General features: G+C 42.1%; 1 protein-coding gene across 1 annotated transcript; it reads left to right on the top strand.

Moving 5' to 3' along the window:
- Positions 1–1,523: 1,523 nt before the first annotated feature.
- LOC308096248 (leucine-rich repeat-containing protein 38-like) lies at positions 1,524–7,629 on the top strand. The gene is made up of 2 exons (XM_080443612.1): positions 1,524–2,403; positions 7,022–7,629. The coding sequence occupies exons 1-2, from the start codon at positions 1,761–1,763 to the stop codon at positions 7,267–7,269; spliced, it is 891 nt and encodes a 296-aa protein (XP_080299738.1). The 5' UTR covers positions 1,524–1,760; the 3' UTR covers positions 7,270–7,629.
- The last annotated feature ends 10,851 nt before the right edge of the window (positions 7,630–18,480 follow it).

Genomic DNA, 18,480 nt, shown 5'->3' with positions numbered 1-18,480 from the left:
CGGATTCGAACCCTGGTCTCCCACGTGGAAAGCCAACATCTTAACCACAAAGCCAAAAGGTTAACTCTATCGCTTGGGGGAGACATTAGACTTTCAGGCCATCAGGCTGAGGTAGTGAACCACTCTGTTACACCTGGACAAGGGAGATATAAAGCTTCTTGGATTCAGGCAGGCATATACACTGTATAGTATCCATGCTATGGTTCTTTAGCCATGCAAGGCAGTCTGCCTAGTTCTCCCTGTTACTTACTTACTGTATAAAGGAGGTGAGCATGTGGCTGTGCAATTGCACCACACCAGTGTTCTGAATCAGCTTCTCCTCCAGTGCGACACTTGCAGGGCATTTCTGTATTTTTGATGGCTTCGTCTGCATGGTAAATGTGTAAGGCCTGTTGTCATGGCAACAAGGGGAAAAAACAGAAACCCAGCTTCTCCATCCAATAAACAGCAAAGGCAGAGAAGGGAGGGGAAGAATCGTGGTGGAAGAAGATGGGCAGGGGAAGAAGAGACCGAGGTGAATCCAGGGAAACAGCCTGGCAAACCTGTACAGTAGGATGCTGCTTTTGGCTGTGAATGGCCCTCAAATTACATGCGATATGGAAATTATAGCAAAGTGTGATTTTTCTTTTCTTTTATTATTTTTGTTCTATTTTAATAGTAATAATAATTATTATTATTATAATGATAACGACAACAACAACGACGACGATGATGATGATGATCATAATAATAATAATAACTCCAAAAGCATTTATCAAGACAAAGTTAAGAAATAGAATAAAATAAAAGCAGCAACAGAATTTCTGTAGCAGTTAGAAATAAAACAAACTAATAAAAACAAACAAACAATAAAATGTAAAGAGCCAAATGTGAGAATGACTGAGTTCAACTGAAGATAATTACTTGACATCCAGTCTTTCATTTCTGCTAGAGAGTTAACTAAACTGGACAAGCGTATAGTTTGTTGGGCTTCACCGGAAGACATAATTGTGCATCGTCTGCATATCAATGGAAGGAGATGTAGGAGATGTATGAAATAAAATGCCACTCACAGCTATGGATCAGAGGCACATTAACACCAAAAATGCATGCTGGTCCGGTCGATCTCGGCTGTTGTTCTGATTCTCATAGGTTGAATGGTCTTCTTGAAAACAAAGAGTTGATTCAGTTCATCAGCTGTCTAACATGGGGTTAATGAGGCATATAGGGTCATGCCTGCATGCCTATACAGTACATATGCACACAAGCAAACATGATTATACACAAATACACGCATCATGGCTTACCCCAAGCACCCCACCCCCTCCGGTTCTCTATGTCTCTATTTACCTCTGGATTAATCCCCCCACCACACTCCCCCCCCCCCCTCTCTCTCTCTCTCCCTCTCCCTCTCTCTCTGTTACTCCTCCCCTCATTCCCTCAAAGCCAGCCGGCTGCTATTCGATCCAGACTGCTTGTTACATGATCTCCTGGAAAACATCGTCGTGTTGGCCGTCTTTCACTGCACTCGGCGGCCGGGTCGTTGAAGCGCGCGCTTTGCTGAGAGAAGGCAAGATGCCATCACTGGGATGCTAGCAACCTTTCCTTCCCTCTCCCCCTCCACTGATCTCGATCCTCCCACCCCTCTCCCTGACCGAGGTGGCTAAGCTGACCTCTTCTATCCCCCCAGCCGTGACAAACCCTCTCCCCCCCATCCACACCCGCCTTGCCCCACCCCCCCACCCCCCATCTCCCACCCAACTCTGACCCCCCCCTCAACAATGTTACCATGCATTAACTGGCTTCAGCCTTTCCTCGCCTTGCTCTCCTCTGCCTTGCTCTCCTCTGCCTTACTCGCACGGGGTTACAACTGCCCTTCCGGCTGCCAGTGCCCCGACCACCACACCGTGGACTGCATCGGTCAAGGTCTCACCAGCCTCCCAGACTTGATCCCCCTGAATGTCCGTCGACTCCGGCTGTCCAACAACTGGATTCCCTGGATTCCCTCTGACTTCTTGGTCCTCTACAGTGATCTGGTGTACCTGGACCTGCGGAATAACACCATCTCACGGCTAGAGCCCGGGACCCTCAGCACTTCCTCTCGGCTGGTCTACCTGGACATGGGGGGCAACAACTTGACTGAGATCCCCTCTGGGATCTTCGGGGAGTCACGGAGCCTAATCAAACTGCGCCTGGGCAGCAACCCATACCTAAGCATGGTAGGCCAGGATGCCTTCATGGGACTGACCTCCCTGAGAGACCTGGAGATGGAGAGGAACGGCCTGACGGAACTGGACCCCACGGTCCTGGAGCACCTGCCCTCTCTTCGGACACTGCGCCTGGAGAGCAATCCCTGGATCTGCAACTGTTCTTTGGCCAAACTCTTTGTGTGGCTGTCAGAAAACCGTCACAAGCTTCCAACGGGTAAGCCATAAGCTGCTTAAAGTTCATCGTTGCAATATTTTCTCCACGCCAGCGCATCATTTACGTTATTTCCTGAAGTTCAAGTTCATGAATTGTCAAACTATTCACACAAATGTCTTTTACATGACATTGATCGTTTGAAAAGAAGGGGGGAAAAACTGTCAAAAACTACTAAATAATGTGTAGTTGGCTGAAATGATTTGCCACAAATTATATCCATCTTTGTTGCCATTTGTCTATAAATAAAGCAAACAGCCATTGGATGTTGACATGTTATTCAAATCTTATTCTTGACTGTCAAATACATTGGTGTCAAACTCAAAGACTTGTTTTGCAATTAAACATACACCAAGCTCTAATCTGTCTCATAGCTTTCAAATCAATAGATCCATAAAGTGGAAATATCATTTCTCAGAAGTCTTCAAAACAAACATTGACCAAAGACGAAGCTGTCAAAACACTGGTAAACATACATTTCAAACGCCATCTTTCTCCTCTGTGCTTTGAATATATGACCCCCCCAAATACTACAGAGACGTCTAACAACCTGCAAGTCCTATAATAGGCATCACTTTTCTGGCCTTATCACCATTTGGATCAGGTAACTTATATTAAGAGTAAAGCTTGCGTGATCACTGTAACCGCAGCTGTGTGATAATAGAGCAATAATCCTCAGACATTATGTGGAGAAACACGTGAATGTCTGTGTTCTGCCAAGCGTGGAATACTCATCTGTAGTCTTTTGCCTGCTCCTGAATTATTAACTGGAGCATACAGTATAATAGTTATGAGCATACAGTATGTATATTTAGAAACAGCAGTTCTGGTTGTTTTAAACATAACCACAATATGAATTATCTACTGTACTGCATCCTATGTCAACAAAATACACTTAGCCCATTCATTCTTGAGTGAATGGGGACAGAATGGGGAAAAAATATAACATCTGTCCAACTCCATGGGCAGAGGTAGGCTAACTAGAAGAGGGCGCTCCTCGGAGTGCAGGTCTTCGCCAGGAGTCGTCCAAGGAATGCAGGGAAAATGTTGATTGTACACCCTAGATATAGGCCAAAAAGTAAAGCAGCCTCTTATATCGCCACCATGAGGAGTGTGCCTTGGCCTACTGGAAGTGTGCATGCAAAGATGGTGATAGGTCCAGCGAGGTCCGTGATTAGCTGTGCACAGACAGACGGATCGATGGACACACAAACACATACACGGACAGGGGTGAAAACATAGTCTTAGCCTCCCAGCCTGTCGGCCTGGCGAAGACAGTGGCCCTCATTTATCAATGGAGCGTATAAAACGGCGTATTTGTTGCCTTAAATTCGCCCATAGGGCAACATCAAAGTCACATTTATGAAGCGATCCTATACAGCCAATCCTAGTGTACAGTTGGTCGGAGCTTTGATAAATCTGACGGCTGAAACAGAGCGTCATTTAAATAACACGCCCTTAAATATTCACGAAACGCCCCGATTTGTAAGGCCAGTAATCCTACATGAACACGAATCCTAACTCTTATGGAGATCATTGCTTTGCAGCACAGTGCTATTCAAGAATAATTAGGTGCCTTGACAGGCTAATAAGTAACTAATAAGCCAAAGTGCCCTTAACCATGGCAGTGTTATCGTTATGGTCTGAGCTACATTTATGACCAAAGACAATGGGAAGAATGAAGCCCTATTCCTTGCACTGTTAATGCCATGCTCTACCCACTGAATTAGAGCATGGTACTGTACTGTATTGTACATCACTTCAAGACAATGTGATTGGACAGGAGTTGACCTATCTTGGTGCTGATTTTAATCAGACAATGGTTTCTGGCGTTGTTTGAGTCCGACATTTTAAGGAAGTGAGTGTCAATGATTTACAGAGGTAACCCACTTCCTGTAAACACAATCCCCTGCTGTTTGGATCACTGTCTTGTCAACGGTGAACAAGAGGTGTGCGTAATTCAGCACCATGGCACATTTGATGCCAGAGACACCATGCCATTGACACAGATTACTTGTGGTCCAGAATCCTCTCTCTCACCTAGAAGACATCCTATCCGTAACTGACTGAAACCTGTGTTTGCACACAGAGTTGGAGATCAATGGAAATTACTTTAGCCCTGTGCCATCGTATTAATCTGTGGTGGAATAGTCTGTAGACTGCTCTGCTGCCAGCCAAACAAGCTTCCAGTTGGTATTCATGGCTCCTTCCATGTCATGCGATAAGAGTAATAAAGAGACATGCACTACCACGTGCGTGTGAGTGTACAAACTCCTTTATGTTTATGTGGAGTGCATGCGTGCACATCTTTCTAGGCATGAGTCTGGCTGTCCATTGTGCAGCAGCAAGGAGGGCCACGTGACTGGAATTTCACCAAGCGATGAGGTCACTGAATCCCTTTTCATGTGGAAAACCCCTTCTGGTCTTATCGTGACTCACACACACACACGCACACGCACGCACGCACACACGCACGCACGCACACACGCACGCACGCACGCACGCACGCACGCACGCACGCACGCACGCACACACACACGTATATTACTATTCTTGTGAGGACAGCAATTTTATGAATGCCATTGAATTTCGGGACATTTTTAACCCTAACCCTATTGCTGAAAATAACCAATCTCCCGGCTCACACTGCGACACGTTGTGAGCTTCTACTGTGTAAAAACAAGTATAAATCAGGCTAACCCCCAAACCTTTTTCTTTTTTTTCTTTCTTCTTTCTTGTTTACCATAAAACAACTTTTTGCCTTTTTAGGACCAGGAAAACTGTCCTCGCAATGTCTATTTCTCAAATTCTACTATACTCGTGCGGACATCGGGCCTTCACAAGTATAGTAATATAAGTACACACACACACACACACACACACACACACACACACACACACACACACACACACACACACACTCGCGCACACTTGATGATGATATCAACTGACTGTTGGTTACAGAGGCACTACAGCAGGCAGGGTAAAATGGAAGTGCCTGAAACTGCCCTCATCACTACAGTATGGAACGAGTGAAGGCTGAAAATTATCATTCATCCGTCTATGCTTTGACTGAACAATATAATAATCAGAGGATATGATGGTTTTTATTTTGTTGTGTTGTGCTTCCTTTTAGACTCAGCCTATTACACGTCCATTATTACACTTTCAGACTAAATTATCTGAATTTTACTGTATAGGAATCAGTTTATTGCCGAGTGTCATGCAAGGAATTTTCTGTAGTATAAATTAACATCAATTGCATTGCACAATAACTGGATGGGTGTACCCTGTCAAAGCTGTCACATTGTGTCTTGATGTCTTGATATCTCCACTACACCAGTGTTTATGACATGCATCTGTATGGCAATTGAAAGAAATTTGTCTTCATATAATATGAAGTATGAGGTCATCATCATCACTTTGTTGTCTTTGATGTGGTCTGGTCTGGTCTGAGCTCTGTGAAATTGGTCATATTCTAACTTTCTTTAACTGAACAATGAATGAAAAAAGAAAAGTCCCTAACATCTGGATTCATCCTCAAAAATACACTATTCAGGGAAATCTTAAAAAGCAAGTAACAAAACAAATAGAATACGCGCATTTGAAATGTTGAGCAGATGCAGGACAGGAAAGAATCTTAAAAAGTCCATACACTGCAATGTGTCTCCTAAAGCCATTTTGTTTATTTATGTTTTGAGTATATATGCTTCTTCAGAAGGACTTTCTCTTTTCTAGAATTAAGGCCAGAAAGTACTTATGACCGGTGCACCACACCAAAAAACTGGGTCTATGATGTGGCCATTCACTCAATTTGAAATATCACTGGAGAGAGTGCCAGATTAGACATAGATTATGTGAACTGCTCTAATAAAATCCCTCAAATGTTTTGGACATTTTAGGTTGCATGCACTACAGGGTAATTACTTAAGTACTTACTTACTGTAATCCCCTTCATCCCATGAGAGACACACTACTACAATGTAGGGATGCATGATTAATCAGTCATCATATCAATATCAAAATAATATTGTGGCCGGACCGCTGGCGTAGCCGTCCGGGCACCTACAGGCTCATTGTAGCCTTACAGCAGGTTGCTTCTGCACCCAGAATCTCTGTCACTATACAGTATAACAGGTTTAAGGTAAACCCTAGTGGAAACTTAATATATGAATATCGGTCGATTTGACCATGCAATTAATCGGCTATTGGCCGAAATGTCTATATTGTGCATCCCTACTACAATGAGCTACAGGTTGTATCCTTGTCATATCCTGTTCTATGATGTTTTCTTAATGCAAATATCTGGTCCTGTGGTCCATACATGCCCGTCCGTCTGTTCCTGAATCCTGCCTGCTCTTGTGTGAGTTTGCAATGTCTTTATGCAATTCTGCTTTGTTTTGAGTTTTTTTTACTTCAATTCATAGGGGGCAGTGAATAGTCAACCCAGGCCACGATAAAATGAATGGAAAGGTTCAGGTTCTGGTCGATTTCAAGTCAGGTCATTAATTAACACATATCGGGTCGGGTTGGGAGCGGGTTGGGTCGGCTTCGGGTCGAGTCAAGTTTCTTTAAAAAAACGACACGTGCATCACTAGTCTGTTGTTTTTTCCCCTCTCAGGTCTGGAGGGCATCGAGTGCACAATGCCTCAAGATGGCCGCCGAGTTCCCTTCAGCATGCTCTCCGAGGACAGTTTCCGGGAGTGCCAGTTCATCCTCTCCCTGACCGATTACCTCATCGTCATCTTCTCCGGTGTCGTCGTCTTGGTGGTTGCCATCATTTCCAGCTTCTGCCTGGCCTGCACCGTGCAATGCTTCCAGCACTTCAGCAAGGGCAGCAAGGATGAAGAAGAGGAAGGGAATGACTGACGGAAGAGGGGACAGTGATTTGTTTTGGAAAGGTACTCGTCGTCATTGCCCAGGTGTCAACCTCAGAGACTGTATGTACTGTAGGATAAAGGGCAGAAGATAACGTGACAAAGCATTGGAGAGAGATGGCAACTTAGCAAGGCAGGGTGTCAGCCCACATGCCAGGGCCAATCATCGCTTATCGTGTGAAATCACAGAACTTGGGTTACAGTTCTCAGTGGATTCTACTAGATGTGTTTTAGAAGTTCTACGTGGGTTGCAGTCAGAGCACAATAACAGAGCAGTATGCTGTTGCTTAACAGTGGGTTGATCTATCATAGGAATGGTATCTAAGAGTGGTTTGAAAACCATACAAAATTGCATCACTGTGAAAAGAAAGATTCTGAAAAGATAACACTAGTTATTAATACTTAATGCCTAAATGTTCTCAGACTTTGAAGAAAATGTCCTGGCAAATTTTTATTATGATTTGGGCTAATTCAGAATAGGTTCATTCCTGTCCAACAATTGCCCCCCCCCCCCCCCCCCCCCCCCCCCCAGACTATGAAAAGGCGTGGAAGGAGAATAAGCAAAGATGGAGGAGGTGGACTCAACAATGCAATGTTTGCTTATAGATCAGCTCTTTTCTGCAAGCAACACCACTGCCACGCTTTAGGGCTGATGTTTGCTTAGGCAAACAATCTTGTAACTCAACAGAAATAACTGTCTTCTAAAATATGTATTTCAGTTGATTGACATAGTTGTGTGAAAGATTATTAGGCTTTACACTGTTCAGTAGCCTACTTTGTCAGTGAGGTTAGTCAGCACAGACAGAAAGAATGTGATAACTCGTATAGGATATCAGGATATCTCTCACTCAAGACATAACACTGAATAGCAGATACATGTAGGAAAGTCAGCCAAAGAAGGGGAAATGTCAGACACTGCACTATTATTAAACTGGAAGAATAATATAATTCTCCAAGATTACCATTGTATGTCATACTGGCATGGTACAAATGAATTCCTTTAAATGTTCAGTTTATTCTTCAATGAAGAAAAATGTAAAAGTATCATAAAAAAAATACATAAAATTGTAAAAGTACAAACGTAATCAAACTAAGATCAAGAACAGATGCACGATATATGAGAAGCTTTAGGGAAGGCATTTAAAGTAAGTTAACTATTAAATGGGCTAATTTATTTGTCACCTTCATTCTTGGCCTTTAAACATAGTATTGTGTGAAACAGCAGCTGCTGCTTTTCATTGGACCAATGGATTTCTTTTTTTTTTTGTACAATGTGTGCACTTTATCAAGGATGTACAAGGATGTGTCGTCTTCGCAAGATTCACTCGTCTCGTCTGTGATTTTCTTTTAAATATTCCTATTATTATTATGTAACAGTATCAGCACATCAGATAAGTCTCATAGCTGGGTGGGTTTCACCAGCATATTATGCATCCTTACAGTACATCCCTGGCCTGCAGGCTTCAACATAAACCGGCCTTCTCATCAGTGATGATATTAGAAATTGCCCGTGCAGATGTTCACCTCCTGGCATGTCTATTGCTCGTTGCCAAATTAATTATAGCGATGATCGACTACTTATGTCATCATATTTATCTCTGAAGCAAGGTTTGCAGGTCGTTCTCAGTGAAGAATAGTCTAGTGTTAGACATGTTTTCGTGCAAGAATCATTGAGAGAGCAATGAGCCGGGTGCAATAGTCTATTAGCACTTGAGGCTCATTGAACATTAGTGGATAGTGGAGGGATTAAGCTGGTGGAAAAATGCATGTCTTAATCTGATAATTGTACTGATGCATCTCTTTCCCTCAGAGTGAGCCTTCCTGGAAAATGTGGAGGCTTTGGGTACTCATGTTTTTTTTTTGTGGTGCAGTGACAAATGAGCACTTTAACAAGAGGACATTTATTTTACATTTGGAACAAAATGTGTGTGAGAGGAAATCAGTAAAGATTTCTATTAAACATATTTTGCTTTGAAGGGTGAGTTTGTGTGTCCACTGTTATTTCGCCAACCACATGCAGCTAATCTATAGAGCATTCATGTTGTTGTGTACAGCAGAGTATACTGCATGCAACAATATAAATGCAGTCTTGTGAAGAACTGTATTGAGAACACTTTGCACAGTTCCTCACAAGAATACGTGGTCTCAACGCCAGGTGTAAATTACAATATTACAACACAGGATAAAGTAACTGATGAGGACATGTTTCTTTTTAATCACACCAACTTCATGGACAACTACTGTAGGGGTAAATCTGTGTTCAATCTTAATTTACAATTTTACACAATATTGAGCAACTGCAAGGCCTATTTCTCACCTAACATGTTATCAGAACATATTCTTTGACTACTCAGTACTGTACAGTCTGCAGTCTGTGCTCCAGGACTGCAGTTTCCCCTTCCAGCTGTCTCTCCCCCCTTCTGGGCCAGCCTGCAGCATCTACAGATCACATGATCTCAGGCTCCTGCTCAGGATTATATACAAACTGTAGTGCAATAACTTTCCATTTCCACAGGTATGAAAGTACCAATACCACACCTGCAGATCTCCAGTTCAGAAAGCAATGCATGTATTGGATTAAATGTGAACGAGGGGTCAATCATTTATATCCAATAAAATGTACAGAAATAATTGTTTTGATTGCAGCTTTGGGCAAGGTCAGTTAAGAGCAACTGGTTAAAAATGTAATCATTATCTATCAATCTAACAATCTGTCTGTCTGTGTATGTACATTGTATAGACAAATGTGAACTCTCAACTCTGCCTATATGGTTTAGACTTATGGTTTAGACAGAGCAATAAACGTATTGCCTGTGAAATCATACTCCTTTGAACTACACCAAATAGAATACACAAAGGAACATTCTAATGGGTCTGGACACACCGGGGTCATGGTTTATTCTATTGACAGGTACAGTATTTTTCAATAGATATAGGAGATCCAGTGCGATATGTTATGACCCAATATTCCAACCATCTCCCACGCTCCTGGCTCCTGCCTCACAGAGAATAGAAAAGGGCCACAGTTACCAAACACAAGTGCACTCAGTTTGTTTATTTATTCACTTTAAGTTTGGTGGGGTGAGGGTTCAATTCTTCCTTGTGTGAACCTTGACATCTCACTCTACCCTCTGGACATGACACACAAACAACGCTAATGGAGTCAGTGTCAGAGTAGACAATGCGTTCTGATGCACTGCACTGGATAAAGAGAAACTATTTCCTCCCTAGCTTTTCATTCATTTGTATTAGGCTAGGCTAGAGGGATGGGAGGATAGGAAGAGGGGATAGATAGACAGATAGACCGAACAGAAAGAACATTTAATTACAGGGCTCACACAACAGAGACAAAGACATGGATTGACACTCTGCACACCAACTTACTGTAACTTAAGAGGGGGTTACTTACTGCATTTTAAGCTTGTATGGCTGTGGAAACAAAGCTCTTGAACAAATGGGTCTTTCTGCACATTCTGTGTGGTCTATACCGTCAGAAGGAAGGGGGTAAAGTGCTAATGGAGTTGGTGGTCTGGGTCATGTATGATTGTGAACGCTTTGCAGATCAGGGATGTGGCGACACAGTTAAATAAGTTGGGGGTGGGAATACATGTACCAATCAGTTTGCTCAAATATGTAAAGTAACTAGTAGCTGTCAAATAATTGTTGTGAGGTCAAAAGTACAATATTTTCCCCTGAGATGTAATGGAGTAGACGTTCAAAGTCTAAAGAAAGGGTACTGTACTGGAAGAAAATGCACTTACAGTAGTTACTTTTCACCACTGGTTACTGAGCAGTGTGAAGATGGCCATGTCATGTATATGAAGTAGACGGAGGGTAATGGTGCATTCAGAATTGTCATTATTGAGAATAATGGTGGGTGACAGTGAATTTGAAACCCTCACACTGCTTGTGGTCTGTTAGAGAGGATGTTGTGGATCCAGTGGATTGGTGATGATGGAACTTGGAGGTGCTGTTGTTTCTTGATTACCTGATGGCATCTATGAATAAAAGTCTGGCGTGTCCAGGTGTTAGCAGACAGTTCAGGAGAGAGGCCCCTGCAGCTGTAGTACCTCTCCTTTGCTTATATGCAAATTAGAGGGTATCCAAGAATAAAGACGTTTTTCAGGACCTGACTTGGGTTTCCATCGAGCCTTATTGGTTTTGCACCTACTGTAATCATTTGGAGGTAGACAGAACTAAAGACAGCCGAATATGAGGATATTCCCTACACCCACTGAAATTTCCTATATCATCACCATGGTTACATGGCGCAGGACCAATTTTTGGGTTGGAACTCAGATGCAAAGCTGCTTTCAAATTTGCAATGTCACTGTTTTTCTTCTCATTGCACAAAGCCATTCTCCCTTGCTACTTAAGCCTTGGGGAGTACACATTGTACGCGTTGCAGTACAATGTGTTGTGAGTTTGTAGATTGGCTATTTTCGGGGGTGACACCCGCATGCAACCAAGTACTGTATAACTCAGACTTCACTCATGCTGTTCCACTGGCATACGTCTCACACCTCACCGCTGTCACTTTCTCAACTCAAATATCATTATTTTTGGATTGTTTGTCTTTAACAGATATTTATCCAGCGTAGGTTCACTGAGCATGAATGCAATGACCTGCTCCACACTCATGCAGTTGACCCACATTAACACCTGGGAGCTTCCCTGTACAAAGGTTTTATACTGTTTGTTGGTCACTGAGCAGCTCATCTGGAACAGCTGGGGATTACGTGCCTTGCTCAATGGCAATTCAGTGGTGGGACTGCGAACATTCTGGCCACAAGCATAATCCTCTAAACTTTAGGTGGTGGCACCAAATAGGGGTATTTAGATGTGTGTGTGTGTGTGTGCGTGCGTGCGTGCGTGCGTGCGTGCGTGCGTGCGTGCGTGCGTGCGTGCGTCCGTCCGTCCGTCCGTCTGTCTGTCCATATAGAGCTCACAAAGGCATTGTACTTTATGCCATTCACATGTTCATTTTCCTTCAAGTTGTGGAGGAAGCCTCATGGAAACCATGAGTACATCCAATGTAATTCAGGTAATTCTACACTGTGGGTGAGTTGTATAAATAATTTCTCTGTGGCAAATGATAAGGGTTTGAGGTCAGGTTTAGTGTTTGGTGTAACCAAATCAGACCAACTCAGATTAGGACCAAATTGAAATACGTCAGTAGCCTGACGCCAAGCCTGAATTTTCATTTCGTTTCACTACATTATTCAGCCTGAAAGCTCTCTCAGTGCAGTCGTTTTCTGATGAGGGCGTGGTCAAAGTGGGACTCTTTGTTGATTGGTTCATACTTCTGGCAAAGTGCAAGCCAAAGCCAAAGCGATGCTTTTCTGACTCATACGGACAATATCAGAAAACCTACTGGCCGAGACTCGATGCGGGTTTAGAAAAAATACAAAAGCAGTGAAGGGAGAAACATCAAGATCGATAAAATTTCTGCCCTAGAAAGCCAGAGTGCAATAATTACATTAGTCTCAGAGGTCAAATCAGCCTTCATGATTTTCTAGGTACAGTTAGTGCAATATCACTTTGATATACTTGAAAATACTTTGAAACACTTTAAAGCCATTTTTATAAATTTTATTCTTTGCGTTACTGGACTTAGGCTTTGTAGGACAATAGTCATAGGCCTTCGTAGACTTGTCAAAAGCCTTTGCCACACTCAATAGGGACTTGATCTGGGCTGACATTCTCAAGGTCGGATGTCCACAGAAGTTTGTGAATATCCACACCCATTTAGACCTGAAACACCTATATGTTGTTATACCTTTCAGGCTGGGAACACCTCTGTGTGTAGTTGTTGCTATATACAGTATATAGCAACATTAATTGTTTTTAAATGTTTGAATACGTTTTGTTTTGTTTTTCAGAAAACTTCAAATCATGTCAGGATTTAGAAGGCGTTTTTAGAATTGGCCTCAGGTCTAAATGGGTTTTAAACCCTATGCTTTGTTTATCATTATTTCCATGGGCCATATACTTAGTTGACCATATTCCCATGAGCTACACTAAATATCTTTGCCAAAAATAGCTGATCTACAAGCTCACAGCGCGAGTAGATCAGTGTTAGGGTTCAAGTGGATATCCTGCCATTGTGTGTGTATACAATACATTCACGTGTACAGTACATACCGTACAGTACACTGGCATATCACATATCACATAAAAGCTTGCTGCGCTTCCTCCTGTGTGTAATCTAAGGTGACATGAATCTTATCAGGGGAGATCGAAGGTGACTGAGTGTGTGTGTGTGTGTGTGTGTGTGTGTGTGTGTGTGTGTGTGTGTGTGTGTGTGTGTGTGTGTGCGTGCGCGCGTGCGTGCGTGCGTGCGTGCGTGCGTGCGTGCGTGCGTGCGTGCGTGCGTGCGTGCGTGCGTGCTTGCGTGTGCACTGTGACCGCCTGACTTTCATGCCGTGCAGAGCTGCTAGCCGACAGCTGGAACAGATGGGCCTTCCCTGCCAATGTGGATGTGGATTAAGCTTCATTTTGTACTTCAACAACTTGCCATATACTATTGTATTGATGTATATTATTCACATTGTACAGAACACCGAATTAAAGTGAAATAATGAGCTGGAGAAACAGAGACAATGAGAGACGGGAAGAGTGGCCAAAAGACAGGGGACTCCTGTACCTCTTTACTGATTACTGATAGTGGTCGGAGTGGTTACATGTGTGGGGTTTGGGCGGATTAGTGTTCTCAGTGGATTCGACAGATCTGATGAAGTGCTGGGATCAGGCCATGACAGTAATTATTACACATGGGCTTAAAAAACATTGTGTGATCAGAGACTGGAATCATAAAATAATGCATTGTGGTTTGCAGACTGTAGATTAAAATAGCAATGCAATAGCTGCAATAACAATGCATCTATTTATTTTTCTGACACTATTAGTGTTAGAAAAGAGGTCAAATCAGCTTCTATCTTGTATTGAATTTTAATCCCTTGCTATTTATTTGCAATATTATTTTATTTTTATTTTTTTTGTTAAAAAGCTTTATGATATTCATAAAAACACGTACATCATTTATGTGTGTCCTTAAAGGGGAAATCCACCCATTTTCAATATTTAACTATGTCATTAATATAGCATAAAGGAGTTGTGTGGAAATAAGAAAAACATTTAAAAAAATTTAACATTGCAAAAAAATTTAACATTGCAAAAAAATTAACATTGCAAATTACACCATGATGAGTCATCACAGTGTAATTTGCAATGTTAATTTTTTTGCAATGTTAAATTTTTTTGCAATGTTAATTTTTTTTTAAATTTTTTCTTATTTCCACACAACTCCTTTATGCTATATTAATGACATAGTTAAATATTGAAAATGGGTGGATTTCCCCTTTAATAATGATAGAATCTGGATATCTAGATCTGATATCTGGAATCTGGATATTGTATGAGAACATTTTTGTAGAAAAAACGAAATCCCTTTATGTACTGTATGTTGAAGTTAATCCACTGTTTGAATTAATGTAATTTGCCCTTAACTGACCGCAGGCATGCAGGTGCTATGAGCTCATAATTTTGATGAGCTTGTGAAAAGTGATTAGTGAAAATGACATTATTAGCATTCCTAGCCGGCCCCACAGATAATATCTCAGATATTAAATAAATGTTTTAACCACCTTTCGTTACATATATTTTACTGGTGATTCTATATCATGAATGGTATACCCATTTGGGATGCACTATGCTTGTTTTCAGGTTAAAGTACTCCTTCTCATAGGTTTATATTGTTGTTGTTGGGCAGAAACCTTGTATCTCAACCCTGTATTTCAATTTTTATTCTTTTTTTCTTCATAAACTAATGCCCTATTCCACCATACAGCAGTGTCGCACAAAAGTAGTGAAAATAGCAGATCTACAAGCTCACCATGTGTCATGATGCGATGCGTTGTCAGCTTGTAGATCAGCAATTTTCACTATTTCTGAAGAATTTGGAAAGTGAAAACCAAAGCGGTAAAGTGTGTCTTTGGGTTTTTATAAATATTTAATTAATGAAAATATTAACAAGAGCTAATAACTACAAAGCACATTGGATCCATTGGAACACAGACTATTTTTTCCAAGGATTTCAAACTTGCACACATCTAAGCACAGAGTAAATAACAAATTAATGTACAACTCAATGTATGACAAAGCAATTTTTCTGGTGAAATCACCACACTAGTGTGAGCAAAATATAAAGTGTACTACATTTTCATTTCTATCTTTTATTGAATTTTAATCCCTTGCTATTTATAAAAAACAGTGGTGTAAATAAGAACATTTACTCAAGTACTGTACTGTAATAAGTACAATTTAGAGTACATTTACATTATAGGAGTATTTCCAATTTTCAATACTTGGTCAAAAACCCGGATGTGTGTCTCAAAGAATACATTTGATAATAATGAGTACTTTCTACTTTTGATACCAATACTTCAATATACAACTACCATCACCGATACCAATACCATCACCAAGGTTATAACAATCCATCCTAACCAGAAACCCTGGCTGAACGCTGAGGTCCGCTCGCTCCTGAAAGTGTGGGACTCTGCTTTTAGGTCTGGTGATGCACTTGCTCTCAGAGAAGCTATAGGAGGAACTTGACTGCGGGGATAAAAATGGCTAAAGCATCCTATAGTCTGAAAATCCAGGGGCACTTTACCACCAACGACCCCCGGAGCATGTGGAAAGGAATTAAGACCATCACAGACCACAGTAAGAGAGATGCTGAGTGCCCTGGGGAGCAGAGCGACGCTCTCAACACCTTCTATGCCCGCTTTGAGGCCTCCAACTCCTCCCCCTGCACCAGGCTCACCCTTCCATCAGGTGAGCTACTCCCCAGTGTGACTGTTGAGGATGCGAAGAAGGTCACTGCAGGGAGTCAAGCCCCATAAGGCTGCAGGGCCGGATAACATTCCTGGCAGGGCTCTCAAGGACTGTGCTTATCAACTGTCTGAGGTGCAGACGGACATTTTTAACACCTCTCTGTCCATGGCTGCAGTGCCTACATGCCTCAAGACTGCCTGCCACCATCATCCCTGTCTCTAAGTCCGCAACAGTGTCATGCCTGAATGACTACCGTCCAATAGCACTGACTCCGATATGAAGTCATGAAGTGCTTCGAACGGCTGGTCATGGCCCTCATAAAGGCCAGCCTCGATGACAACGTGGATCCTCACCAGTTTGCGTCAAGGAAGAACCGCTCCACGGATGACACGATATCATCCGTGGTCCATGTGGCTCTAACCCATCTGGAGACTATGAATGCCTACAGTATGTCAGACTCCTTTTCCTGCCTTTAACACCATTATTCCACAGACTTTGGTGAACAAACTGTCTGTTCTTGGCATACGCCCACCCCTGGGTCTTGGACTTTTTAACCAACAGGCCACAGGCTGTGAAAATCTCCCATCATCCTCAACACTGGCTCCCCCCAGGGATGTGTCCTGAGTCCCCTGCTGTACACCCTGCTAACACCTGCCTGGGTACCTGGCCTTACAGTCATATTATGACTGTAAGGCCAGGTACCCAAACAACCATATTGTCAAGTTCGCAGATGACACAGCTGTGGTGGGACTAATCTCCAACAACAACGAGGTGGAGTACAGGCGAGATATAAAATAACCTAAAATATAACCTCTGCATCAATGTGAAGAAGACAAAGGAGATGATTGTGGACTTTAGAACGAGTGGCCCCACCTCCATCCCCCTCTACATTGGCGGAGATGCTGTCGAGGTGGTCTCTAGTTTCAAATACCTGGGAGTGCACATTGCCAACAACCTGACCTGGAAGCACAACGCCAGCCTCCTTAAAAGCCCACCAGCATGTGTACTTCCTGAGGAGATTGAAGTGGGCGGGGCTGGGTACCTCTGTCCTTACTTCCTTCTACAGGTCTTGGAGAGCATCCTCACATCCTGCATCACTGTGTGGCAGTGGTGGAAAAAGTACTCAAATTCTTTACTTAAGTAAAAGTATCAATACTGCAATATAGAAATACTCTGTTGCAAGTAAAAGTCCAGGACTAAATTAAATTTACTTGAGTAAAAGTACTAAAGTATTGGCATCAAAATGTACTTAAAGTACCAAAAGTAAAAGTACTAAAATGTTTGAAAATAGCAGATCTACAAGGTCACAACGCGTTGCGATGCGACGCGTTGTGAGCTTGTAGATTGGCTAATTTCAAATAGCCTACGTATAAAACAGGGCTAAAGTGATTAATGTATGTTTCATAATATCATAATTTATATCTGCAAAGTAACTACTAACTAATGTTTTCAAATAATTGTAGTGGAGTTAAAAGTACAATATTTGCCTCCGAGATGCAGAGGAGTAGAAGTAAAACTTAAGCATTGGAAATTGGAAATACTCAAGTTAAGTACAAATACCTCAAAATTGTACTTAAGAACAGTACTTAAGTAAATGTACTTTCCACCACTAAATAGTTACTTTCCACCACTGCTGTGTGGCATGGAAACTGCTCTGCTGCAGACAGGAAGGCTCTGCAGCGGGTGGTGAAGTGAAGTCTGCTAAAAAAAAATCACTGGAAGCTACATCTACACACTATCAGTGACATCTACACCAGCAGGTGCAGGAAAAAGGCCACCAGCATCATGAAAGATGCCACCCACCCTGCACACAGTCTGTTTTACCCCCCTCTGCTCAGGCAGGAGGAGGCTGCATAGCATTAAGGCCAGTATACCACCAGGCTAAAGAACAGCTTCTTCCCTGTAGCTGTGAGAATCATGAACTCTAGACCTTGAACTGTGATCATTGCATTAGTGATCTAGTGATCTGTGAGACTACCCGTGAACTTTGCACTATGAACTGTCTGTGACACATGAATTGTTTTTTTTAATGCTGTTTTTAATGCTGCTGCTTTTAATACTGTTGTTGTTTATTTTGTGTTTTGTGTTATATGTTGTGTTTAGTATTTAGTGTATTTATTATTTATTTATTTTTTGTTCTCTATGGAATGACAATAAAGCTTCTTGAACTTGAACCTTGAATAATACTTTTACTTAAGAATTTGAGTACTTTTTCCACCACTGATAAAAAACATGTATGTCATGTGTGCGTGGTGGCCTTTCCACCGCTAGATGTCCCCAGTGTTCCTAACAAGCGATGGAATTGAGACGTTATTTTGTTTTTGTCACGTGACCGGAAGTTACCCGTTGGAAGTCCACCAGTAGG

This window comes from Gymnoscopelus braueri (assembly GCF_963280865.1).
Source record: "Gymnoscopelus braueri genome assembly, chromosome: 12".
Lineage (NCBI taxonomy): Eukaryota > Metazoa > Chordata > Actinopteri > Myctophiformes > Myctophidae > Gymnoscopelus > Gymnoscopelus braueri.
Note: the sequence above shows the minus strand (reverse complement) of the source record. Positions and strands in the feature narration are given on the sequence as shown.